The 27,772-nt window shown below is 34.5% G+C and overlaps 1 protein-coding gene across 1 annotated transcript in view; it reads left to right on the forward strand.

Annotated features, from left to right (window-relative positions):
- The window catches only part of LOC111731501, a 404,500-nt gene that overhangs the window by 289,143 nt on the left and 87,585 nt on the right, over window positions 1–27,772 (forward strand). The window contains exon 4 of the mRNA XM_023523163.1: window positions 17,371–17,445. Coding sequence (XP_023378931.1) covers window positions 17,371–17,445 — 75 coding nt within the window. The remainder of the gene's footprint in view (window positions 1–17,370; window positions 17,446–27,772) is intronic.

The following is a 27,772-nucleotide window of genomic DNA, read 5'->3' on the forward strand; positions in this document are numbered from 1 at the left end:
ATTGAACCTGCCAACAGTCAAGATCCTGTGGCAGATCCTGTAGAGGAGATAAAAATGAATATGCACACAGGAATTTAAATCCAGCAGGGGAATACCCAAGTATGCAAATAACTGCAATAAAAAGATATTCTACTTTCAGCTCTCAGCTTAAATATTACTTCAGAAAGTCTCTCCCACTCCTCTCACCCTAAATCTATATAGGTCTCCCTTGTTAGCCTTATTCCTAGTAAGCTTTTGCTTTTCTTCATAACACTTGCCATAATATACAATTATATATTTAGTTTCATATTTATATTTGTCTCCCCTACTTAATTATAAGTTAAAAGAAGGCAAGAATGATTTTTTGTTTGTTTGTTTTCCTTTTTCTCACTGTTACTCAGAACTTAAAACAAATGCTTAGCACTGTGAAGGGGCGGGCAGAGGGCGGGGGGTGGGGGGACACATGCAAAAACTTGATTCAATAACCAAAAATGAAGTATAAATAAAGTGCAATTAATTGATTAGGGAAACTTGAGAAGATTCCATAAAGGAAGGGAAATTGTGATAACTAGGATTTCAATATTCAGAAGGAAAGGGAAAGAATACATTTCTACTGGGTGAGGGGAAAATGAGCAAAAACGGAAAAGGAGGACATTTCATTGTAAGGTATACTTCTGAAGTAGTGGGTTAGATGAGAATATATCATTTATGAAGAAGGAAGTAAAAAATAAATCTGAAGGAAAGTGAGGAACTATTTGCGAAGGTTCTGGATGACATACCAAGGATTTTGGCACTTGATTTTATAATACTTAGTCATAAAGATTGTTGTTATCCCTTATGTAGCTCTGTTTCCTCATTTCAAAACTAGAAATAGCAATGCTAAACTAACTTTAACAAATTAATTTTGGGAATATATACATGAAGATTTTTTTCTATTTAAAATGCAATCAAAATTCTCGATATTGTGCATGTTGACTACAAAATCAATCTAATATTTAAATTTAAAATGATGAATGATAAACAGTGCTCAATTTGTGCTGTTTCATCTTGGTCGTCGTTTTCTTCATTTGTCGTTTTACGAGCAGTTAGACTTTAATGTAGTATATAGCACACCAAAGTTTGAACAGTTACCACCAACTTCCTTCATAACACTTGCCATAATATACAATTATCTACTTTAATTTGTTTCATATTTGTATTTGTCTCCCCTACTTAATTATAAGTTAAAAGAAGGCAAGAATGGATTTTTGTTTTGTTTGCTTTCCTTTTTCTCAACGTTACTCAGAACTTAAAACAAATGCTTAGCACTGTGAAGGGGGGATGCATGAGTTTGAATGTATGTATACTCAAAATTAGCTTTGGAAAATACTGTATGTGTTTCCTTTGATGAGATTTGCAGTAGCATTGTTTATCCCATTAGGTCAGGCTCTGCTCTCATTTTCACTTTGATGAACATCAGTCCCCTAAGTGGGTTAAGTGGTGGGACAGGCTCCTGTGCCAGGAGGAAGCAAATGAAAATTTCTTGAATTAAATATAATGGTACATTAAATCGAGCCATTCTCGATTTAATCAAGCCTTTCCCATTCTGGAAAATTAGAATGTGTTATCTTGTCTGCCTGGCTGTGCTGCCTCCTGTACCCATGGCTTCTTGATCTTATGTTTAGATTTGTCTTTTATAATTTGTGACTTTCTATTTCCAGTCCGGTATTTTATTTCTTACCTGTCCTGACCTTCAAATTCTATATATGCATTGAATTGTTTGCTTTCTTAATTACTTCTTTGACCCGATAATAATCATAATTACAGTACAGGCTAGCATCATGGAGTACTTGCTGTCTGCCAATTGTTATACACATGTAATTACATTTTTAAAATAATCCTTCAATGTATACATTATTATTATTTTATAGATAAGAAATTGGAATCTCTAAAATGATAAATAACTTGTCTAAGTCGCACAACTGGGAGATGGCAGGGATAGAATTTATACCAGGTATGTCTGATTCAACATCCATTTTCTTTTCTACATGACCACACTAACACTCAAACTCCTGTTCGTTTTTTTTAATTCCTTGATTTTATAAAATTTATTTTATTATTAATTTCAATTATACAGTATATTGGTTAGACAATTACATAGTTAGACCCCCTCCCCACCCCACCCCCACCCCCGGCCCAATTGCTCTTTCTCTCCTCTGGCAAACTCCTGTTTTTTAACTCCAGCACATCTAAGCTCCTCATTTCCTACCAACTTGCAGACTCACAGCCTAGGCTATACCTATATTTAGCCTTTCTCCATCTATCATTGAATTATGGAACTGGGGAAATAAAATCAGGTTGTATTTTTCATCTAATTTGTTTATAAAACACTGACTATGGAGTCAGAGACATTGATTAGAATTAGAATCCTAACTCTTGCATTTCATATACACTGCAAGCCTTTTAGAAAGCTATTTATCGAAGCCAGATGCCTTACCTATCAAATTAGAAGCCTTCACTAGATGATATATAACAAAACTATCAGACTTTCTCTCTAAGGCACAGCCTCAGCTCATTTGTGCTGGCACAATGACAAGATCTGTCTATCCAGTTCTGATATCCTACCATATTTGGAATCATAGTTCACACTTCCCTTGTGTTTTCTTGACCACACAATGTTTGTCACTCTTAAAGGAGGATATACAGTATCCTTTTAGTAGAACCCATTGGAAATCTTTTCAAATTTAAGTCCCTGAAAAGGCTTAGCTTCTCCTGAGTAATTTTTTTTTTTTTATGCGTTAGCCTTATAGACACTGTGAACTTGTAAATCATCAGATTTTTTCTTTGTTTTGGTTGTTAGAAAGCTCAGAACCAACTATTGACCTACCTCTAGGAACTATTAAGAATATTATGATATGCTTTTTGTATAGTAAATTTATATCCAATTTCTCTTGCTGTTCTATTTACTTCTGTTCTAATTGTCATAACTATTCATTCATTCTCTTTATCCTGTATATGACATGTATTGCTATAAGTACCTTTAAAACTATTTTTTGAATTGGAGGCAGAAATGTTTACTAATGAATGTATACTAATGAATGAATAGGTAGGTAGGTAGGAAGATTCACAAATAAACCAATAAATAAGTATAGTATTTCAGTAGCTTTTCCACAGCTACTTTCCAAACTGTAAATTGGATCTTGATTATTCCACAAAAACTTTACAGGTCTCCAAGATAAGCCTTGTCTTTAGCAAACTGAAAACAACTTCAATGGTAGAATTATTAAAGATGATGCCACCAACAGAATAAAATCTGTGTGATATTTAGTAGGACATTGTTTAGGATGGAACATAATATATCAATTTTGTCTGCAAAGTAAGATGTTCCCCAAACTGGAAGGAATCACAGCATTGTCAAATGAATCAAACAATTGGCCCTTATTAGAATTATGATTCAAAAGTACATACATAGCCATATATAAAAGACCATTTGTTAAGAATGGGGACACCACAGCTTTATAGGAATAATCCATTTGGATTTATAAAACTCTTGATCCAGCTTAGAACACTGACCCTCATAGAATCAAACTTCATAGATGCTTTTTCTCACCCTCCTCTAAAAAATTAAAACACTCATATTTCCATTTGGATTAGAAAAAAAATAATGGCCTTTTCATTAGGTTTGGTGTTTAAATAACTAATTAGCAGGAGAACACTGTGTACCACTACTGGTACTCTATTTAAAACCTGCAGAAATTCATCCAGACTTTTATTTTACTCGGAAAATGTTTATTGAGCAACTACCATGTGCCAAGCACTGTGCTAAATCTTGAAAACACGGTGATAAATAAGATAAAGTATCTGTCCTCTCACATCTTACATTCTGCTAAGGTAAAACAGTAGCACTACAGTGTAGCACAGACAGCACAGTTATTAACTAAAATAATTGCAGATAACGATAGGGATCTTTAAAAACATAAAGCAGAGTGATAAGATTATATTAGTCAGTATACAATCAAGGAAATACTCTATTTCAAACAAAGGTAATGAATTAGTGGAAGAGCTGAAGAATCAAACAGCACAGTGAGACTTTCCAGAGATTAGCAATAGCAGAAAGTTATTACCAGTCCTAGGTTGGAAGGACAAAGGAAGGAGGTCATGTTAACCAAATGCTAGGTACTGGGGTTATCGGGGAGAAGCTAGACCATTCTGCACCTGAAGGAGTAAGCTAAGCTAGAGCCACATGTGGAAAAATAAGGGACTGCGGGAGATACTACTACAGAGAGAGAATTGGGAGGGAAATTCTATCCATCTCCACATCAGTGCCACCCATTGGTCAAATGCAATAGGAAGCCAGCTGACATACCAGCCTGGAAAATATGGCCTGCAAGTGGTCAGCCTCACTGTCCAACAGCCCAGGGGCACAGATCGGCAAGGACAGGATCTGAGGTCAAACAAGCCCATGCCTGCACAAGAGTAGAGTGCCGAAGAAGCAGTGAAGTTGTTTTAAATAGTAACCAGGGATGGTCATGCTAGGAGGTGACATTTGAGCAGAGATCCAAAGATGAGAGGAAGGAAGCTATGGGGAGATCTGAGGAGAACATTCCAGGAAGAGAAATAGCAAGTATAAAGGCCCTGTGGGCAGGAAAGGTTTTATGAAGCTTGTCCATGGCATAAAGACTACATGAAAAGGGGAGAGTGATAAGAGAGATGATCAGACATTTGGCTAGAAATAGTTCATTGTAGGCTCTTATGCATCATGGTAAGAAGTTTAGATTTTCTTATAGTATTAAGTGAAAAAACTTTTACTTGTATTCTGTTTGCAAAATAGACACTGGAAATTGAGCATAATACTTTTGAAAACTTGCCTTCTAATCTTAGGGACAAGTGACTCGACCCTCATTTTGTAAGAACAGGAACGTAATACTACAGCACGTTCTCTAGCTTTGTCCCTTGGCTACATCTCCTCAACTTGCCTGTCTCTCCAACCTTAGCAGTGCACATGTACTTAAATGAACATTAGAGAAGAATTTGTGAGCAAGCCCCCAAACAGACTTCATGCTTCGTTATCACACCCTTCTTCCCATGTAAATGTGGAGAAAGCACTACTTACTTCAAGTCTTCAGCTTAGCTGCCATTCCAAGCCCTGGCATTCTCGTTTTCTCCTCATTCTGAGCACCACAGATTAGAAAACTCTGTGCTTTGGTTCCATTAATTTATTGTTCTTTATAAGAAAATGATGAGATTTTAAAAAGAAAGTTATTAACGAGAAATTCGAACCGTTTGGGAATAGTCTTTTGTGACATATAATGTTGCTATTAGGTTGTTAACGACTTTAGGAATGATAAATTTTACATAGCACAGGCTCATTATCTTCATTATCTTTTACTTATGAACCAAAATTTATTTAAATCAATTAATAATTATGGAAAACATTTTCTTTTTAAAAATTTGTGGAAAAAACAATACAAATGACAACAATTAGGTGATAGATTAAGGCATATCAGATATTCATTTACTCAGGAAGGAGTTCATAAGTACCTACCACATGCCAAGCATCACAGCCAGTATTGAGGACAAAACTGTGATATTGTCCTAGACCTGGTCCTTGACTCCTAGAAATTTATGGTAAACGACCATATCATTGTACTTCCTGTGGCAGCTACACTCTCTTTGCACATAGTAGATGCTAAATAACTATATGCCAAATGAATGAGTGATTTCATTTCATGTATTAATTTCATCAAAAGGAATCAATTTCTTTAACAATTCACTTCCAGTAGCCAGAAAAGTACACGTTAGAATACCAAGCAAGCAGTTTAAATAGAAAACTAACTTCATTCAGTTAAAGTACAGTTGTTAAAGTTAAGAGCTAAGATAGTATGTAAAAAATGGTATGTCACTGAGAAAACTATATGGAAGCATTTAAAAATTAAACCTTTTGAGTAAAGTTTTGGAAAAAGAAAAAAGAGAAAAAAAGAAAAGTCTAACTTTCCCAGTGAGAGGGAAAGATTAGCAACGACTGGGAAAGAATAGTACAACTGATAATCCAATAATCTAGTACTTGCTAAAACCCTTATATAAAATATTGCCCTTTTAAATTGTGTGATTTAATTTGGGGATAAATTAGCATAGCATATAAAACAGAAAGGACAATGTCAGTTATTTCTACCATTCCTCCAGAAATTATACCCAAATTTCACTTAATAGGAACATATAAAATGTATGAGTATGTCAAAGATCAAGTGTTTGTTATATAACAATGCAAGTTTTCCTTATTTACCCCATTCTTATAGTCTTTCATACCCGTAAAAATTGTCTAGCATTATATATTGACAAGCAAATAAAGTGAAAATTTCCAATTATTATCTACTGTGTCATCAGTAAGCTAGTTAACCTAATAGTAATGCGTGCTATAATAATCTCTGAATGTCTTGAAACCTGAAATTCTCTAAATGCTTGGTAATATAAATATTAAAATATTACATTTGTTAAAGACTCAAGCCAGGAGCGATGAAAGAATGGCCGGATGAATGGGACTATATGTCAGCCTTATGCTAGACACTAGAGAATATTATATAGAAATATCTAAAAAATGATGAAGAATTAAATTTCCATCATTTTACATAATTAAAATACAGGCTGAAATAATTTTGTTAACTCACGAGAGAGAAATATTCCTCCAAATCTGGCCAAAGATCTGCTTTTCTAATGAAAGAAAAAGAGTTCATTATATCCAGATTTAGGATAAATCTGTTCCTGCAAGCAGAGGCATCTGTTGTTACTAGCATTTGTGTGTGTGTGTGTGTGTGTGTGTGTGTGTGTGTGTGTGTGTGTGTGAATATGAACTTTCATAAACTTCTATTTTCATCTAATTTCTAAATTCAAAAGTTTTGGTGAGATTTAAAGGGGCGTAGTCCTCCCTCAGACTCTAAAGAATATGGGATACATTTTAACTAGAAAGAAGAATAGTTGTGAATGATGAGAAATAATGTGCTTCTATGTTGTTTAGCCTACTATCTCTGAATTTTAATAGAGTAGAATAATAGTCTTGTATTTGTATAAAAAGAAAAACTACTACAGTTCTTCAATAGCAGGAATATACCAAGTAAATCTGAAGCATTCTTCAGGCCAATCAAGATGGAATGGGATGAAGAATCAGAAAAGCAAGATATATTTCTTCCCTTAAACTTGCATAAACATATACACAAAGAAAATGGCTGCTGTGATGATTGATTATCAGAGTTGAAGTCCGTCCAGGCTTTTAATCTTGGCTTAGCTTCTTTATGTATCAGTGTGAGGATTTGCACACACACCACCAGTTTCAGGTTCTGCAGCTAAACCTTTGGCAGAGTAGTTAGGAATGCTAATTCTGGAGGTAGTCAGAATAGGGCTCCCTGCCTTTCTCAGCTGTGTGACCCTGGGTAAGTGGTTTATCTTTGCAAACTTCATCAACTACATGGGATGGTGAGGACTATGGGAGATAGAGCTTATCTTTTCACTAAAGAGAGTCTTTTCTAGATCCAGAGACCTGCACTGGCCTTTCTACATGTTCTATTTTCTCTGCTCAGCCTCTGGAGAAAAACTTCTTTGTTTAGTAAACTTGGAAAGAATAACTGTTTACACTCAGCACCAAGAAGCACACATGGCCACCAAAATCATCTAGAACAAAGACGTTCTGCTTTTTTGTGCCTTAAATTTTACCTGGGAGGCCCATTCTAATTTAGAACTGTCATGATTAGTACATAAGACTTAGAGCCACATCTTCCAACATGGCCTCTATTAATAAGGAAGAGGAGTGCTATTTACTACGTGCCCCATTGGAAGATCCCAATATTTACTATTATTATTACTATATCATTGGCCATTCACTGATTTGAGAAAGGGGAAAGGTTAAAATATTAGATACTCTCCATCACACTTCTCAAGATTTCATTAACAGCTATTGGATAAATCATAAAATATTGGAACTCTATGAAACTTTAAAGACCATATAATCTAATGCCATCTTTATACAAAAAGTAACCTTAATTCTTAAGTTTATCCCAGTCAGTCCTATTGATAGCCAAGAGTAGAATCAAGCCACATCCAAGTTTTTAGACTCCTAATTCTCCAGATTCCCAATCTAATGTTCTTCTTATCACTTCCTACGGTACCCTTGCACTACTCTAAATCAGCAATTCATTGATAGTTTTTATTTTGTACTCTATTTTTAACTAATAAGTTTCTATTTTACTCCCAATTCAGAATTGTGGTTTTGGAGACAAACCCAGCACCTCAGAACTAAAGAGAGTAGCAGGGAAAACTAAAAAGAAGCTTAGATCATTCAATATTACTCAGAATGGCAAGTACCATATTTATATTAGTTTAATATAGTTTTTCAAAACAAGTCAAAGATTTGCTAGTCCAGTGGCTCACAAAGTGTGGTCCTCAGACCAGCAACATCAGCATCATTTGAGAACTTAGTAGGCAAATTCCTGAGTCCACATCAACCTTACTGTATTAGTTTCTAATGGCTGCCATAACACAACACCACAGACCAGGTAGCTTGAACAACAGAAACTTATTGTCTCACAGTTCTGGAGGCCAGAAGTCTAAGATCAATGTGTCCACAGATTTGGTCTCTCCTGAGTTTTCTTTCTCTCTGGTTTTCAGATGGCCACCTTCCCGCTGAGTCCTCACATTGCCTTTCCTCTGTGTTTGAGCATCTCTGGAATTTTCTCCTGTTCTTATTTTAAAAAAAAAATCAGTCATCTTGTATTAGGGCCCCACTCTTATGACTTCTTTTAACCTTAATTATCACTTTAAAAGCCCTATCTCCAAATATAGTCACATTCTAAGGTACTGGGGTTAGGACTTCAACATATAAATTTGAGGAGACACAATCTAGTCCATAACACCTATTGAGAAAGACACTTGAAAGTTGGGGCCCAGTGATCTGTGTTTAACAAATCCTCTAGGTAATTTTAGTGCAAGTTAAAGTTTGAGAGCTACTTTGCTAGCCAGTGAGGACACTAACTCACCCTAAGAAAAGGGTAGGCTGGGCCGAAGTGATAAGTTTATCATGAAGGTCTACAAATTTGTGAGAGAGTACACACCCATACACACACACACACACAATTAATCTTGAAGACCTCACAACCATCATTGTTTTAGCAAACATGTAAGTATGATATAAAGGGAGCTCTAACCAGAAAGCCTAACTGTGGAGCTTAGGCCTAAACAAGGATCTATCCTCCAAGGGGATGACTGCAAGCATCCATCAAATACAGTGCAACTGCTAGAAACACACGGAGTAGTGAACTGATTAGACTCGCTAGTTATCTCTTCAACTGGCCTTGGGAAGTAGACTGGACCTTTTGGACTGAGTAAACCACCCCACTTGGATTCTTAAATAATTCCAGAAGTTGTGGAATCTCAAAAGAGAACTGATACTCTCTTTTAACACATTGAAGCCCACCTTAAAATGCATATGTGAAGTAGAAGAGATAATACATTAATTATTGAGATTAATTAATCTCAAGGGAAATATTACTGTGCTTTCTGCACAAGAAGAGATAAAAGAGGACACACTTCAGGATTTAAAATCCTGGCTGGCTGTCAGAATCATCTGAGAAGATTGTCAATAAATGGATTTCCCAGACCTAACCCTGTTTGATTGAATGAGACTCTCCAAAGATAGGGCTCAAACCTCAATGCTGCCTGGCCTTCTGAACAAGTAGAAAGTTAGAATAACATACCGAATCAACTGAATTAGTAGTTCATCATCATTAAGCAACAGAAATACAAAACTAGTACTTATGCTTTTTTGTCACATATTTTATAAAAATTGGAAAGAGAACAAAGTGAGAGATGCTTATTACAAAATAACTCCAGATTAGAATTTAGAAATTATGAAATTATAACACTGATATGGAAAATGGAATAAAAATTACTATTCTCTCTTTTCTTTGGCCTTACTGTGGCTCTCTATGCAAAGCTGTCTGGCACCATTCACCACACACAGGTATACCACTCACCGATATTGCATTATGATGCCATCACTCTGGCACTAGTAGCATGACATCAAACCCGTTTTTAAAATATTGCTTACTCTCCTTTGCCATTTAATGTTAATATAATTTCTCAAGAATATAGATATTATTTTTGTCAAAATTCATATTGAACTTTAAAAATCTGTATCTTCATAGAATAATGATCTAAATGATCACCTATGATAGTTATAAAATAGATTCTAAAAAAATAACCCCTCAACTCCCCCTACCAAAAAAAAATTCTGAAACAAATTTGGCTAATTTTGAGACAAGTAAAATAATTTACTTTTGAAATCTTGGGATGATTTATTATACTGTCTTCTTGTCATGCATCTGTGTTTCTAAAAATTTTCTTTCCTTTTATACCAAATTTAGTTTACTTTTATATAAAGCCCTTGCTTCAGTTATTTATTTTCTTGGCGCTGCCTCCTTGTTTTTATAAAAATTGGCCTCTGAAATATGTGCAAAATGATATCATGTGTTTTATCTTCCTAATATCAACAAAGATGACTAGAAACTCTTTACATTCCTACTAATTCAACCTCTAACACAGATCCAAAAAAAAGCAATCACCCACAAATCAGGACAGGCTTGTGTGATATATGTAGTAAGTCAACAAGATCCTAGTAGGGATTCTGATTGAATTACAAAACTAAAAATCACATTCTTTATTTATTTTGAACATCGTATTCTATATTATCAAGGTTTTTTGTTTGTTTTCATTTTTGTCCTTTATGCAATCTTTTCTGCTTTTGCTACCATATTTGACTATTTGAACTGTAATTTATAGTAGGTAATTGGTAGTAACTCACTGGTATAATTTTTACATTTATATGTGGATTCAACTGTGTGACAGGTGGCATTCTCAACCCACTTGATGTTGTTCTCATAATATCACCAAAAGATTGCCTTTAAATAACTCTTTTCCATCTGCCTTGGATACCAATGTTGAAGAGGCTTCACATTATTTTTGATAATTATCATTTAAAAAGTTAATGAATTTGTTTATGTCATATTTGTCTCTCAAACATGAATGTGAAAACAATATAGAGTAAAATTACTCTTTAGAATATACCCCTGTATTTAATATGAATTTTTCACCTGTCCCAGATTGTTCTTTGGAGCTTTATGATCTATTAGCAACATTGTACAGCTATTTCTGTTGTAATTAGAGAACCAATGGGACCATTCCATGTGATTTCTGTGGTTTGTCTGAACACAGCTCTTCTCTTCTATAAAACACTAAGACGAAGAGGTATATAAGACAAAATGTAGCATTTGCATACAATTCCCACTGATCTATGGGGCAATCATTTATTAAGTGCGTCTGCAGACTAAATGTAATAGGTGCTAGGGGTTATAACTAAGATATTCTCTTTGGACCTCAAGGAGCTTACAGTACAAAATGAAAAAGAATAGGGTCACAACCCAATTTGTTCCCTTCAGCACCAATTTTAAGCAAGACATTATACGGAAAGTGGATAAAATGAACATGGAAACTGTCTTCTAGGCATTCACAGCCAAGTGGGAGAGAGGAAAAACAAGGTAAAGAAAGCTAAAAATGACAAGTAGCATCAGTGAACTATAGGTAAAGTGCACTAGAGATTGAAAGGATAGCAATATGATTGGGAGTGCTCAGAACTGAGCCTCTGTTATTTTAATAAACAATAATTATAAATAATTAACAGAGAAATTTCTTTTTATAAGTATTCATATAGAAAAAAATCCTAAAATGAGTATTAAAATTTTCCAGTGTGATTGAAATAACAGGATACGGTGTACTTGATGGCGTATGCTAAATGGAAACACATTTGCATAGCATCTGATCTGCAGTTTTTTTGAAGCGCTTTTGTTGGAAGTCGACAGAAGCCTTCCAGGTGTCAGTGTTTTCTCTGGACAGACATTTTCCATTGCCACATCTCCACACATAGCATGACATTATAAGCTAAAAGGACATTGTCAAATTTTTGTCTTAAAAGCATCCTTATGAATCTGCCAAATATTTTTTAACTTCAGATATAACTTCCATCAGCAAATGTAGCATAAAAAATAAACGTGCAATTAGCTTTTAGGGTCCATGTGTTGAGCATTTGGAAAAACAAATCTTCTAGAGAGTGCCATAATTGTGCTCTTCTGTGACTAAACCAGAGACAATGTACTCTAAAATGTTCAATGTGGTAGCTTTCTAAAAGACAGTTTATTTAATAATTAAAACGTGATATTAAAAAGAGATATTACATGGTAAAACAAAGCCTTGTATTTTTTGTCTTATACATTTAAAGATTTTATTTTTTCATTGTTTTACTCTATCTAACAATACTACAAATCCCTTACAGGTTAGTATTGAATTTTCTTTGATTTCTATACTCAAAGACCATCTTCCCCGCCCTTTTCACCCACCGAACTCCTACTTAGGACTGAACAAAAATGAAACCTGAAGGAATATAGGGTCAATACTAAGTATTTTATGAGCAAAAAATGGATATAGTCTATGATCCAAAGAACAGACTTGTATATTAAAAGCTGCTAATCATTCTCAAGACTCTGAAAGCCTGTCAACAAGGAAGTTCAAAAGCTATCATCCTGGGAGGTATCCAAAACTGAAAGCAAGATATACACACAAGTATCTAAAGACAAGAACAAGGGTTCAGACCTAGGGCAGCTCAACACATTCTTCCAAACACTTCCACCTCACTCAGCACTGTTTTCTATGCATCACCAGAATGTTCAGCTGCTTTCACTCCGCGGCATCACCAACCTGTCATTCTGCCTTGGACACACCTCATCCTTTAAAGCTTCACTCAGAACTCACTTCCACCTTTATTCTTTACCTTAAATTTCTGGTAATCTTTCTCTTCCAATTTTCTGTACCATTTTCAGGTCTATTCTGCACAATCGAAATGCATGTTTCATCACTTGTACTGTTAAATAAACTTGAAACACAGCAGTTTATAAAAAGAGGAGAAAAACCAGGCTCATAAAACCTGAGGCAATGAATGCTAAGGCAGAAAATAAAGTTTAGACACAAGAGTGGGTTAACTCTGGTGGAAATTCAGACGCAGGTGATCACAAGGTAGAAACTGGAACTAATGAAGCATTCTACATTTTCTAAATACCTGTGCCAAAAGCTAGAGTCAAAGCTAAGGTCAAAGCAGTATTTTGAGAACCACACATTAGACAAGGCCAGGAGGGAAGGAGAGTACTGAATTTAGAGCAGGCAACAGACCTTGGAATCCAGAGAGAGTCTAAAAAGCCAATTTTCAGATGAATTGTAAAGGACAAATGACATTGTGTATCTAAAGTAGCCCCCATTCTGGTCCCCCAGCCGCCTCACTCTTTCTAATCTCTCCCAAGAATCTTAGCCATATGACCTCATGGAACCTTCTTCTTTGAGTTCCATTTAAAGCAAGTCATATTTGACTCGAGGTCATAGAAGGTCCCATCACCTCGACCTACACATAATGGGTCAGTAAGCCCAAAAGAGCAGGGATTATAGCAGAGTACTTTGATTTTTCTGCTCCTTGTTCCCAAACCCAATATAGAAAAAACAAATAAATGTGGAAAAATATAGGAGTTTTGCATATAGTTAAAGTCAGGTTATTTTTAATGTACTACTAATGTACTTTTTGACACACTGTCTATAAAAGAATGAATATCTCGTTTTTTCAGCTTAAGGTTCTTGTGTCCTTCCTTTGCTTTGCTGTATCTGATTGCCTTTATTTTGCTTGATAGATGCTGCCCTACCATGACCCCCTGCTGAGTTATCACACAACTACTTTTGAAGAATTAAATAAATTATAAAAGTGTGTTTTACATATTCTACACTTATCCCCTGCCTGCAGCCAGTAGCTGGCATTTCTTTCTGCTTTAAAATAGAAATGTTTGATTCCTCAGAGGCTTATCAGAGTGAAACATACTTTCCTTGCTAATGTATCCAGAGGGCTAAATCAGCAATAACTGACCTTTTTATTTTGTTTTTTTTTTTTTTTTGGAAAGTTGTTGACACCCCTTCAATACCCAATAAAACGATTAATGGCTATATAAAAGTGAATAACATTTAAGTGTGATTTTTGATTGCCTTTTAGTGAATTAGAGGTCCAAAATGTCCAACAACAAAAACAAATCACACATTTAAAAAAGAAAATTAATGAACAAATTAAAACTACAAACAAATAAAGGAATAAAACCCCAAACTCAGTCAACATAAGAGGGAGAGGAGAACACAAACCATGTTACTCTCTCAGCAGGCGGTGCTCCAGCTATCTCTTGCTTACTACAAATTTTCCCAGTGGTCTCTGAAACCACGAGGTAACTGCTCCCTTTTCCTTCTTTTAATGATAGAATACCAAAAGTTATTTAACTGGGTATGTGGACACAAAGTAGAGAGTACTTTAGCCAGCCTTCTTCGCAGCTACATATGGTCAAATAACCGAGTTTTGGCCCAATGTGATATGACTATAAGTAGTGTGAGACAAGTTCAGCTTCTGGCCTTAAGCATTTGGTGCCTTGCCTCCATTCCTATATGATCATGGTGCTGGTCACCATGTGATCAAGGACTACTGGCACAACTGATTTTAAGTAGAAGAACTCACCTATTACTATGACTTTTAAAAGAGATCAACTTTAACCTAATTTGACCTATCGTATTTGAAGGGTCCCTTTGTTTCAGAGCTTAGCCTTTGCCCTAAACAATACATCCATCAATCTATCTATATTCAGGCCTCATTAAAAACTGTCTTCTTCTGCCTTAACTTAGCTCCAAACCAACTGTATGAAATATGCCCACACACTCCTCCCTTTTGAAAATGAAGAACTGGCTATAGCTATATTAACTGAGATGAAGAAACAGTTATAATTCTCCCTATATCTATGACTAAGAACTTAAGTTCTTGGGACAGCAAGAGACCACCAATTTTCAACAATGTATCAGATCTTGTTCTAATCAGGACTCTTTTTATTGCAAAAAAACAATGACTCGCTTATAGAATATAAAGCAAGGGAGCTTCAAATAATGCTGTAGATCCACAGAATCCAATATATCAACAGGATTCATGGGAACTGAAATTGTCAAGAGACCGAGACAACTCATTTCATCTCCAGGATTCACATGGCATCTAGTTTCTGCTTCTCTCTGCGCAAGTTCTCGGTCCTCTCCATTCTTTTTGCAGACTGTCTTTCTGGTAAGGGGGTCACCAGTTAATTGGTCCTGTTCATTATCAGTGCTACATAGGAAACAGTGTCTCAGAGAAAGGGATTATGAGTGAAGATACTCCAAAGCATGTCCACCAAAGATGCTAAGTTCTTAAATTTCTTCTCTTTGTCTTTACCAGGACTATCACTTGATACCCTTTCTCCACCACTATGAAAATCCAATCTCTCATGGGAAGGCCTTCTTTGTAGGTCTCTATGTTCTTTGCCTCCCTGATTTTGTGAAAACCCAAAGCATTCAAGCTTTGTGCCCAAGCCTTGAACTAATATGAGCACCATTCCTCAAAACTGTCTCAGCCCTTCCCCAGAATTCTATCCCTGTATCTTTTATATAACCTCCTGTGATTTCCCTCATTTTTCTTCCAACTAATGTTTTGGTTACTGATTTTATCTACACCCGACCCAACTGCTCACACATATGATATATCATGGTAGGGGCCAAAGAGTCACTTACCTGGGGTCTCACTCAATAAGGTCTCAAAATAAACTTCTAATAATCTGAATTATTTTGTACATGTAGTCTCTGGCATACACGTAAGATCTTGTTCACTGTAAAATTTTAATAGCCCCTTAGTAGATACCTACAGTGTATCACAAATTACTTTTTAATAATACCGTAAATATTTTTTATAAATAACAATTATTATATTGCAATTTATGTATTATAACTATTGTTTCTTACATGATCATATTACAAACTTCTTTCAGTTTTTTTAAAAGTAAATTTTAAGGAAAGAGTGGGAAGTAGGGAGGGAGCAAGGAAATGACATGCTCAATCTCTGAAAGGCCCTGACCTGGCTTCAGCTTTCGGCTGCCCACTTGGATTTTATCTGCCTCACATTCTCGCAAGTCTTAATTAAGTTTATGGATACAGAGACACGATGAAGAAATAATATGCAGACAATACTGGGAAGACTGGCCAGAGAGGTACAGAGGAGGGAAATTTCTTTCAACTGAGAAGGCCAGAGGAGGACATAGCATTCAAGTTGGCTTTAGGATATATTTTGTGCAAAGTGAAGGACATGAACATAAGAGAAAGGGACAGAAGTGGAAAAGCACGTGGAAGGTAAGGGAAGAGAAGAAGAAAGTCATTTTACAGTCTAGGTTTAATAAACAAAACATAGCGCTTCATGAACATGCAGACACAGCAGCTTCTCCATATCCCTCTACTGTCTCATACATTCCCAAAATTATAACATTCTACTTCTGGAGATTCATTTTTGGGGAACTAAGCAAAGCCCTCACTAGGGTAATACGTTAGACCTGTATCAGTTATGGGAAACTCCTTTACAAGTTGCCTTGTATGACAGAAGGGAGGGAATAAGACACAGAATAAGCAGGCGAGTGTCAACGGGGTGGTGGGGAGCAGTGCAGGGAAGGAGCATAATGGAGGCTGCCTGAAAGGACAGCCTGAGGTGAGCCACATCAACTCCGGCCATAATACACACACAAAAATATACGATAAAATACACATTTTTCCCCTATGTTACTATTTTACCCAGAGCTATCTGGGAGGAAAGAAAATGATAAAGAAAGGAATAGAGGTCATGGAGTGCCTGAATATAAGATTCATGAAGATGAAGACTTTGTCTCTTTTGCCCTGCTTTATTCCAGAGCCTAGAATAGTGGAAGGCACTCAAATATTTTGGGGATATATAAACAAATGCCTAGCCTATGAAAAGCCCTGTGAATGGTACTTCACCTACATTAGCTCATTTAAGTCTCACACATAAACAAGGATGAGGAAATTGAGGTAAAGAATAAGAGTTTTGCCCAAGGTCATCTAGACAGTGAATGGTAGTGCCAGAATCAAATCCTAGTTTAATTGACTAATGCCAGTGCTACTAACCACCATGAAACACTTCTTCACCAGACAGGAAACCAGACTATGACTATAGCACACAGTAATCTCAGTTTGGCACAACTCATTCGAATGATAGCATCATTCAAATGGAAACTGGAGGAACCAGTTTTGATGAAGGTTGAGGGGGTGCAGGATATTAAGTGAAGCTGAGCAGTCAGGCTGACTGTATTTTATGTCTCAAATTTGATTCACCAGAAGCTTAATTGGCACCAGAATTAGTTCAAAGCACAAATGAGAAGTTTTTTTTGTTTTGTTTTTTTTGTTTTGTTTTTTTTTGTTTTATCTCTGCTTCTCTCTTTGGTTTAGAATTCTATAGAAGAAAACAGAAACTTCATTAAGCAAGTGGTATCACAATCCATCACATCAATATGTAAACAGCAAGTAATTTCTTAGTTTTAGTAATCTCAGTTTGCTGCTAATGAAATTCCATGAAGGCTGCAATAACCAATTACCCAGAAGTATTTTGGTGAGTCTTTGGTAAACTTAAACTGAATTATTTCTATATCTAACCATTTCTATTAATCATCAGAAGCTCAAAGACATTTATTTTACTATGGTACTCTATAAAATAATAAACGATAGAAGAATGAGAGGATAGGATGAATAATGGGAGGAAAAATATATTAAATAGTACTGTTAACTTCGTATTCATTAGTAATGGACTTTGAAAGGTGACATTGTACATTCAGGCTACCAAGTCTGCTTCTGAATGTTTTACTGAATACCAAAGAAATGTGATGCAACAGAGACCAAACTGACCGCCAGCCTTGTACTAGCTAGTAAAGAAAGGAAATGAGTCATCCATTTTCACCCACATTCTTGAAACTAAACCTGAAAGGGAAAAAGTTTAATGCAGAATACAACTCCATCTTGTTTATTGCCCTGTCTACAACTGCTAGCACCGTGCCTGGCATGATGCTTATGGCATAAATGCTTAAAATATATATTTGTTGAATAAAAGAAAAAGTGATTTTTTTTCCCTATTATTCCCTCAATCTAGGAATCTGCAGGGCAGCAAGCACAAGAGAACAATGCTGATTACCCACAGAACTCTCGAATTTGCTGAGACTACAGACAGACTTGTAGTCAGGATCCACTTAGACATCTAATAGGCATCTTAAACTTAACATGTCTAAAATCGAACTTCTAATTTCCTCCCCTATAAATTGGTGCACCCCCCAATCTTTTGTCAGAAAACATGCATCCATCTCACCAATCTCTCAAAGCAAAATCCTGGAAGTGATATTTGATTCCTCTCTTCCCCTCATTCCCTATATCCAAACCTCAGCAAGTACACTCTGCTCCCAAATGTACCCTGAATCTAATCACTTTACCATCTCCACTACAATCATCATAATCCCATCACCACTGTCAAACTCCTAGACCACCACAATAACTTTCAATTAGTCTCCCCACTTCTAAGTTTACCTATCTGCAATTTAATCTTCATCCAGTTCTGTACCAGATAATTTCTTAGTTTCAGAAACTATGATCGTTTTAATCATAAATATTGTTTTACTACTCTGCTTATAACTCTCCAATGGCTTCCTGTTGTACTTAGAACAAAAATCTAATCTGCCATAACTTTTAGGCCATATATAGGCAGGTCTTCTCATTATCTCTCTGACCTCATCTCCTACTACACAGCTCTCTCTGCTCTCACCACGCTGCTTGCTTGCTTGTTTGATCATTCCCATTGCAAGGACATTACAGTTGGTATGTCTCTGTATGGAATGCCCTTCCTCCAAATCTTCATGTGGCTGATTCCTTTTCATCAGTCAGGTTTTCCCATAAATGTCTCCTTATCTAGGATGCCTTCCTTGAGTATTGTTGACCCTCCCCACAACACCCTCACACCAGGTACATTCTACACATCATTCTGTTTTATTTTCTCCAAAGAACTTAATACTATCTGAAATTACATTATAAATATATATGCTTACTTGATTGTATGTCTCCCAACTAGGATGTAATTTTGACAACAGTAGGAATCTTATTAGTCTTGCTCTTCATATCTCCTGGACCTCAAAAAAATGTTTATTGAATGGACAAATATTTTCAGGAAGTCTTTATGCAGTATTTGTGCTTATTTTGGGTGCTTTTGTTGAGTGTTAATTAGTCATGATTTTATAGGGTTTCTGCAAGCAAAATAAAAAACGTGATTGAGACTGAGTCTTTTTCTACTGGTTTCAGAGCAGAATCTGACAGTCCTTTCTTCAGGAAATATTTTCAAACTGCCAGTATATCACAGAGCCAGTTCTAACATATCTATATAAAAAACTAATTCCCTCCATTCTGTGTGTATAGTATTCAATTTTTTTTTCTAAATATTACCCATACCTGGCATGGCCATTAAAGCTAAATGAGTCTTTAAGTACACATTTCCCACTGCTCTCTGCCTTCTCTCCTCATTTTTGCTTAGACTGACAACTTCCTAAATGTAAGAGGCTGTGTTTTAAATGCTGGCAAAAAAAAAGAAAAAAAGAAAAAGAAAAAAAGAAATTACTCTTTGCAATAACAGAGAGATCTGTTGTTACTTAGCCAAGTGCTTCTTCAGTAACTAAGTTCTCAGAAAGCTAACTTTCCACAGTAGTTCAGAGATGTCATTTAGAGTAATTTCACTTTACTGCGCCAGAATGTCATATCATGACACCCCGAGGCTACTTGCCCTGCAGTATCACAAATGACATGTCCCAATCACCACTAAATAATATAAACCCTTAAAGCCTGATCTTCAGATTCTACGAATACAGCCTGAATCTCCATTTGATTTTCTTTAAAATAATTTTAAATTGTTTTTAGCTTATTGCAGTAAACAAACCTCATATTTAAATTAGTTATATTGGTTATCACTGCAAACAAAGCTGCTTTTATATTTTTAAGTTTATTTCACAGTACTCTTTATCTATCTGTCCAATGTACTCCATTTACAACATAATTCTTCCTTTTCTTTCTTTCTTTCTTTCTTTCTTTCTTTCTTTCTTTCTTTCTTTCTTTCTTTCTTTCTTTCTTTTTCTTTCTTTTTCTTCCTTCCTTTCTTCCTTCCTTCCTTCTTTCTTTTCTTTCTTTTCTTTCTTTTCTTTCTTTTCTTTCTTTTCTTTTCTTTCTTTCTTTCCCATGTTAGGAAGAAGGGTAACAACACAACCCGAAAAGGCAAATAAATAAATCCTAGAGGGGAAAAATGAATCTACATCTCTAAGAGGTATACATAACCAAAGACAATAAAGAATCAAAGCTATCCAATTAAGTCTTCAATTTTTTTTACAAAAATTTTTATTACTTTTTATTGACAATTGCACTGAATGATAAATTTCCTTCTTTACATTAAACAAATATAGTAGTGGTAATTCACATTAAAACAAAACACCGAAACCAAACATATTTCTGATAGTCATTATTTAAGTTTGTGTGGGTTATTACAAAAACAAGAATGTAGCTATACAAAGACTCACATTATGCCATCTTTTTAAACAAAAAGGCCCTGATTTGCAAAAGACTATGGCTATAACATATAACTAGTTGATACAACGCTAATAAGATTTGTTAAAATTAGTCACATCTAAAACACATCTGAAATGTTCTCATATAAACTATCATGTGAAGAAGACTTTATCAATGTCTAAAATAGTGGGCTTGTTCACAGGCAATCTATCATAAAAAGTGTTTCCTGAGACATAAAGAAATGCAACATTATTCTTCTTGAATCTTTTCTTTTAGACTTTCCACTGAATGAAATAGCTGAGGATCTTAAATTGAGAAAATATATTTGAAGACAAACAACATGTGAAACTTAATAGTTTTCTTTCTTTCCTCATCCAAGGGTATAACTGAACTTAGAAACAACTTGCCTTCTCAGTATACAGTTCAGATGTGAGAGACACTTCTCTCTAGCAGAGCCTAAACTGTCTTTAGTGCCCTATTTGCAGTTGTCTAACACAGGCAATCAGTTTTCTCCCATTTTGTAGTAATTTAATGTTCCTATTAGCAAAAGAGGTAATCAGCTCCCTTATACCACAGAATGGGGATTTCTTCTTAATATTGCTTAATTTGATGTTTAGAACTCTTGATGCAACATTCTAGAGCAAGGGCCTCGGAATTTGCTCTGCTCAAGGGACTCATAAAAGAAAAAGATCTTTTTATTCTTTGTGACTTGATGCACAGATGCAGTCTTCAAAAATAAAGTTAATAAAGTAATAATATAAAAGCAACGTCAAATGTGATATCATGTAAAACATGCTATTTTTACTATTTATTCATTTTCCACTTCTGTTCAAATGCAAGTTTTTGCAATAACTTACTAATACGAGGAGCAAATGGACACTAAAGCATCATTGAGATTATCTATTTACTTTGATAATTAAGTATCAATGCCAAATATTTCAAGTTACCAGTTAGAGGAGTTTTAAATAGGACTTGCCCTAAGACGTGCCTTATTACTTAGTGTTAGCAATACCAAAATATGGAAGGCATTATAGCAGCCTTCAAAAACTTTTAAATCTATTTTGGACTAACAAAATAAATGTAAAGTCATCTAGGCAAAGTGACAAATGAGTGGTATAGACACTAAGTTTTGAGAGAGCCAACAGAATAAACTTTAAATTACTTTTCCCGTTTAAAATACTATCTGGTAAAAACTATGTGTGAAGGGAACTTGGTAGGTAGTTATCAAAATCAATATTTATAAAAATTGAAAACAGCAATTTTGCACTTAGGAATTTATCCTGCTGAAATACCTCCATCTGGGTACAAAGACATATGTAGAAAAACAGATGTTGATTGCTATAAATGTTCATCGCTAAAAAGCATGGAAACAAACATCTGACAATAGGGTACTGAAGGCACATATAAATTATCTTCATATGATGTAATACTAGATAATTATTTTTTAAAGTGGATTAGAATTGTAATTTATTGTCATAAATCAGTATCTAAGAAATATTAAGTGAATAAGTAAGTCACCAAACTATGTGTATAATATGCCAATCCAAGGACATATAAAGATAAATGGTTGTTCATATATAACAGATCATGAAATTTTGCTTATATTGTGAATGTATATGTATATCTGGAAGACACATATAAAATTAATATCAGTTGACTCTGGGAAGGAAGCTATGGCACAGTTATCAGAGGAGAAAAAGTTCATTTCATTATACAAATTTTTTGAAAAATTTAAATTTTTGAACAGGCACATGCATTTGTTTATCAAAAATACTTGTAAACTACAAAGGATGGAAAAATATAAAATATAATCTACATATTCCTCATTCAATTAGGAAACTCTAGTTTCAAAATGATCCAAACCAGGTAATATGACAACTTTTCATTAAAAACTAGAAATGACTTCTTAAAATTTACCGATGCCATAATCTCATAGGATTTATTTTACTCTGAAAGAAACAAATATTGAGACAAAGTAATGGTTCATGATGTTTTAGATTTAATTGATATTTTCCTTACAATTTTCTAACCATATTCTCTATCAAAATATTTTTCTGTAGTTTCTATATCTTGTAAGATTCTGCGTAAGTAGCAATGATTTTTAACACAAATATTGTTTTTCATGATCTAATAGTTATAAGTTAAAGAAGTATAGAATAACCTGGAGAAGTATTAGTAATTATTATTATGCTTTGAATAATATTTCTTCATGTTGTTATAGCTGAGTTCTGATCCTTAGGAACATAACCATATCTGTTTTTCAGATGCTTTGTATAAATTCCATAAATGATACCTATCATTAGTGGGTGTAATATCTCCTTTTGACATTGATACCACAGAGGTTTGTGAGCTAATAAAAAAAAATAGTCATTATAATAAATCTATGAAAAAGATTGAGAACAATAATTTTTTAGCAAGATCAGAATCAAGTAGAGAGATTATGACCATTTAATTTTTTTAATATGAGGAAATTAAATAAATGTTTAAATATAAAATATTTAATGGGATTAAATTAAATGGAATAACATTTAACTTAAATATTTAAAAGGAAAAATATCTGTAGAAAAATGTAGTGATTATATATTAGAGTCAGAGTTCAGCGAAGTGGTAAAAAGAAAAAATAACTGAGAAATAGTCTATTTTAATGATATTTTGATAAACAGAAAATACTATATTTATTTCCCAACATCTAAATAAAAGAAAAGTTAACAGGAAAAAATATAAAATTTGAAGCACCCACACTAGGCAACTGACTTCCAGGTATTTTTAAAATCCCCCTTTTTGGAATAAGCAGTGAATAAAATTAAAATGTTAGCTGTTTAAGCTTGATAACAGGATATATTCAGTAATTTACATTAACAGAGACAAAGAAAAAGCAGGTAGCAAGAAAATGCTATTTCAATGTGTCAGTTTTCCAAAGATTGAATTGGCTCACAAATTGCACTTCTTGTGAGGGTGCAGTCTTGTTTAAATATAAGTACTCTTGAATTTTTGTGGTAAAAAGTGAACGTGGACACTAAAAATTCACAATCTAGTAAATGCAATATACCTGACAATCCTCTCTGGGTGAATATATTGAGCCAAGCTCTGACTTTCTATGCTAGCCTTAGGCTCCTATTAAGGTCTGACAAGTATAGAATTAGGGTTGAATGTTGAAAATCCTAGAAAATTTTCTAAGTACCATAATTAGAGAGGGAACAAATATTAATTTTCTCTAAATTGGAAGATTCTACTTTGTATCATTATCACCTGAATTCTTAAATCCTACGGGAAGATGAGGGAAACTATTTAATACTTTATATTTATTTTGGAAGGGAGAGAGAGAAGAAAAGAGGAAGTTTACATGCTTCATATTTTCTCCAGGATACAATTATATTTATCCTACCACATAAGATAGCTATTTTCAGAATCTGCATGAAAAAGGCCTGTCCTAAGCAACATTGCTGTCACAAATTTATCTTCCAGGACTCTTGATCACCCATTCTATATACACTTCATCAAATGACTTTTTCCCTACCAGTTTCTTTTCCCCTAAAATATTTCTTATCAGAAGTTAACAAAGAGGATAAATAAAACGTTCATTTGTGTGACCGGATAATAACTTAGGCATTGGCATTTCAGTGTTGGTCATTTGAAGACTGAATGACCTACATATATACAAAGAAAAGAAGCTGTAATTCATTCAGCCACTAACTCACACACTCACTCACTGACTCACTGTAGCAGACTCTACCAGGGTGCTGCTCATCGTCCCTCAGTACTGGCTGATTCTTGTACAGGCTACAGTTCTTTACTACAAACACCTTGGAGTCTCTGCTTCAGGGCTTTCTCTGTCATAGGAACATGTTTAGGAGGAAGGTGATAGAGAGTTAATGTCCTCAGCAGCAGCCCTCAACTAATAAAGAACGGGGATTCTACAGCATTTCTCAGATGTCCCAGTAAAAATAAGCCTCAGTGGCCCACAGTGGTAACCTGCTCATTTCATACTCTTTTTGGAGTCCTTTCCCTGTTTTCTCTCACTTCCTCACTCTTCTAATGGAGTGTCCTGAGATTACTTTCCAAGTAAACTACGGTAAGTCCTCTTACTTCAAATGAACTTCAAATGACATGATGTATAATGAAACCAATTTTACCACAGGCTAATTGACATAAACAAAAGTTCCCATGACACCTTATTAATATTATAATGAAATGACGTTGAACAGAAATACATTATTTAAGGACCTGCTATACTTACATTTAAATCCTTATTTTATAAGAGTCTACTTCTGGAGGACATTCATTCTTTATCCAAAAAAATTGCAAAAAAATAATTCCTGAAATTAGGGAAGACACAGCTCCAATGAGTCTGAGTCACAAGAAAAATAGGCAGTGGGAATCAAATATGAATCCTGAGGACAAGTAATGAATATTTTCATGCAGGGAACTATGTTATGCATTCTCTCAAATTCACATCATAAAAGAGATCACATCTTCCATCAACTTCCATAATTAGCTTTGCTCATTATGATTCATTGTTTCTTTCAGTCAGGATCAGATGGTGAATACCTGGTGTTCCGGGCAATTTTCTTATTTATCAAGTCGTGCTTGGATTTTTCATCTCTTTCAGCACCTATAATACTTCAACCCCCCCATTCAATTCAACCATCTTAATTCTTATTTTCTCTTCTATCTCTTGGCTGTTCTTCATGACAATGCAATATATCATATCACAGTAGCCAGTATGACTGTGTTCCTGTTCTCATTTCCAAACCTCCTTAATTATCATTTTGGTACTTTCCCCAATGAGATGAAAGTAATTTCCCAATATTCAGCTACTTTTAATGTCTCATCCCAGTTCCAGCCTAACATTCCCATGACAAACTACTTACAAAATAATAGTGCATTTAATTCACAAAAAGTCCCAAAATAGAAATTATTATTTCTGTTTTATAGATTAGAAAACTGTGGCTTTTTGCCTTTAAAGTGATGATATTTCCACATATGCTATTGCACTCACCCCATTATTATATATAAAAAAATTTAAATCCTTTTTTCTCATTCACTTCTTACTCATTTATGAGAACATATAAATGGTCAACATCCAAATAATTCTCCTGATATTTCAAGAATCATATGCTTTTATTTGATTTTTACTGACCAGTTGTTAAGAATATCTTCAAATTATATCGTTAGTGATGAGCTATATTTCTTGTGACTCAGACTCATTGGAGCTGTGTCTTCCCTAATTTCAGGAATTATTTTTTTGCAAACTAAACTTTTCTCTAAACAAAATACTTTTTACCTATGAAATCTTTCAATGGCTTATGTGCCAGTTAACATCTCTGTTTCTGCAACTAGAATTTCCTTTAAAATGTAGGCAGTCTTGGCATCCTGGCAAGGCCTCTTCCTTTATCAGTCAGGTCATGTGTCACAGTGGTACCTGAGAAAATGCTTATGCAGTAATTTTTCCTTAAAAACAAACAAACAAACAAAAAACCACTCTGCTTTTAGATTGCACTTTTGCAGGTATCTTATTTTTAGAGAACCCAAAAATAGTACATATTTTAATCGTGCTATTTGTATGGGTGTCATACATTGACAGGCCAGTAACACCAAAAGAAAAAGACATTCTAGGAATGTGCTGAGCCTTTCAAGTGTGGGATATCCAGTACCTTCCAAGGAGGACATGTTAATTGACATACTGTTTCAGTTCCAAATTTTCTCTCTGTAAGTGGTAGACATGATGCCAAAATGATGATCTGAAAATATTCCAGTTCAAAACACCAGTAACAAAGCCAGTAGTACCACAGTATTTCCATTGAAATATACATGTTTCTGTAGTGTGAAGACATTGCAACCAGTTTGGAAAAGCAAATGGCCAAAGTGAAAACTTAGGAGGAAAATGAAAGGAACCAGCATTGAAATATTTCTCTTTATCATTTCGTTTCTATATTTCCAAAAGTTCCTCAGATGATAGTTTGATTTATTTGCTCCCTAGGTTTGGTGCTCAGAATGACTGTAAACAGGGAAGCATCTCTGTGAGTCAGTGGTTCCAGACTAAAGGAAGACACTTCCTTTAGAAATAATCATTTAAAATGATTCAGAAAAAAAAAAAGAGGATATTTTTAGTAAGTCATTTACTCAAAACACTTGCTGAAAGAACAAATAGCAAATATCAGTTTATTCTCAGAGGATATACTTAAATATTCTTTATTGAAATAAGAACTATACCATTTAAAACTAAATATGAAAATAAGAGCAAGGAGTTAAAATATGACATGTTTGTGCCTTACAAATAAAAACCACCCAGAGGAAAACCAGTAATGAACAGCAGAGTAAATATAAAAATAGGAAAGAACAGACAGTTGGCATATACTGTCACTGACCTACTCAAGGAAGACCCTCTGTTGTTATCTGGAGTAGAAACATGACCTTTAAATCTTTATTACAACTCAAAAGAGAGCCTAGTGTAAGAAATACACACTATAGTCCATCTCCAATTTTATTTTCTTCAGGTATGATTTTAGCAAGTTGCTAAGATATTTTGAAGATGCATTTTAAAGGTTTTCCTTAATGGCTTAGTGTTATTTAGGATAATGGTCAGTGTTGTTTTCATGAAAGTAGGACCCTCCACAAAACCAAAAGCTATCAACACAAGAAATGCTGTTATAGCTTGGAATAAACTGAGGCAATGAAAGTGAGACCTCACTTGGGAGAAACATGTCTATCAGCAACAATACCTACTCATTATGCCTCTAGAACTCTAATAAAATGCTAAGGCCAATGGAATATATTGAAAGTTAATAAATTTCCAATTATAAAAATAGTATACATAAACTGGAAAAGGTAAACAAAAGTTTTTTTTTTTTTAAATCACAGTTTAGCAACAGTCACCATTAAAATTATGAAAAATTTTCTTCCAGTTTTTTTCAGCATAGTTTTTGGAATTTTTAAAATTAAGATATAAATAACATGTAACATTATTTTGTTTCAGGTAAGATAAGGAATGGGAGCACAATATTTGTATATATGGTAAAAAATGATCACCATATTAAGTCTAGTTAACATTCATCACCACACATAGTTATAAATTTTTTTCCTTGTGATGAGAACTTTGAAGAACTACTCTCTAAGCAACTTTCAAATACACCATGTAGTATTATTAACTATAGCCACTGTGCTGTACACTACATCCCCAAGATTTATTTATTTTATTTTGCCCACCCCACCCCTGCCTCTGGAAATTACTAATCTGTTCTCTATCTATGAGTTTGGTTTTGGTTTT

The sequence above is a fragment of the Pteropus vampyrus genome, unplaced genomic scaffold (assembly GCF_000151845.1).
Source record: "Pteropus vampyrus isolate Shadow unplaced genomic scaffold, Pvam_2.0 Scaffold11, whole genome shotgun sequence".
Taxonomy (NCBI): domain Eukaryota; kingdom Metazoa; phylum Chordata; class Mammalia; order Chiroptera; family Pteropodidae; genus Pteropus; species Pteropus vampyrus.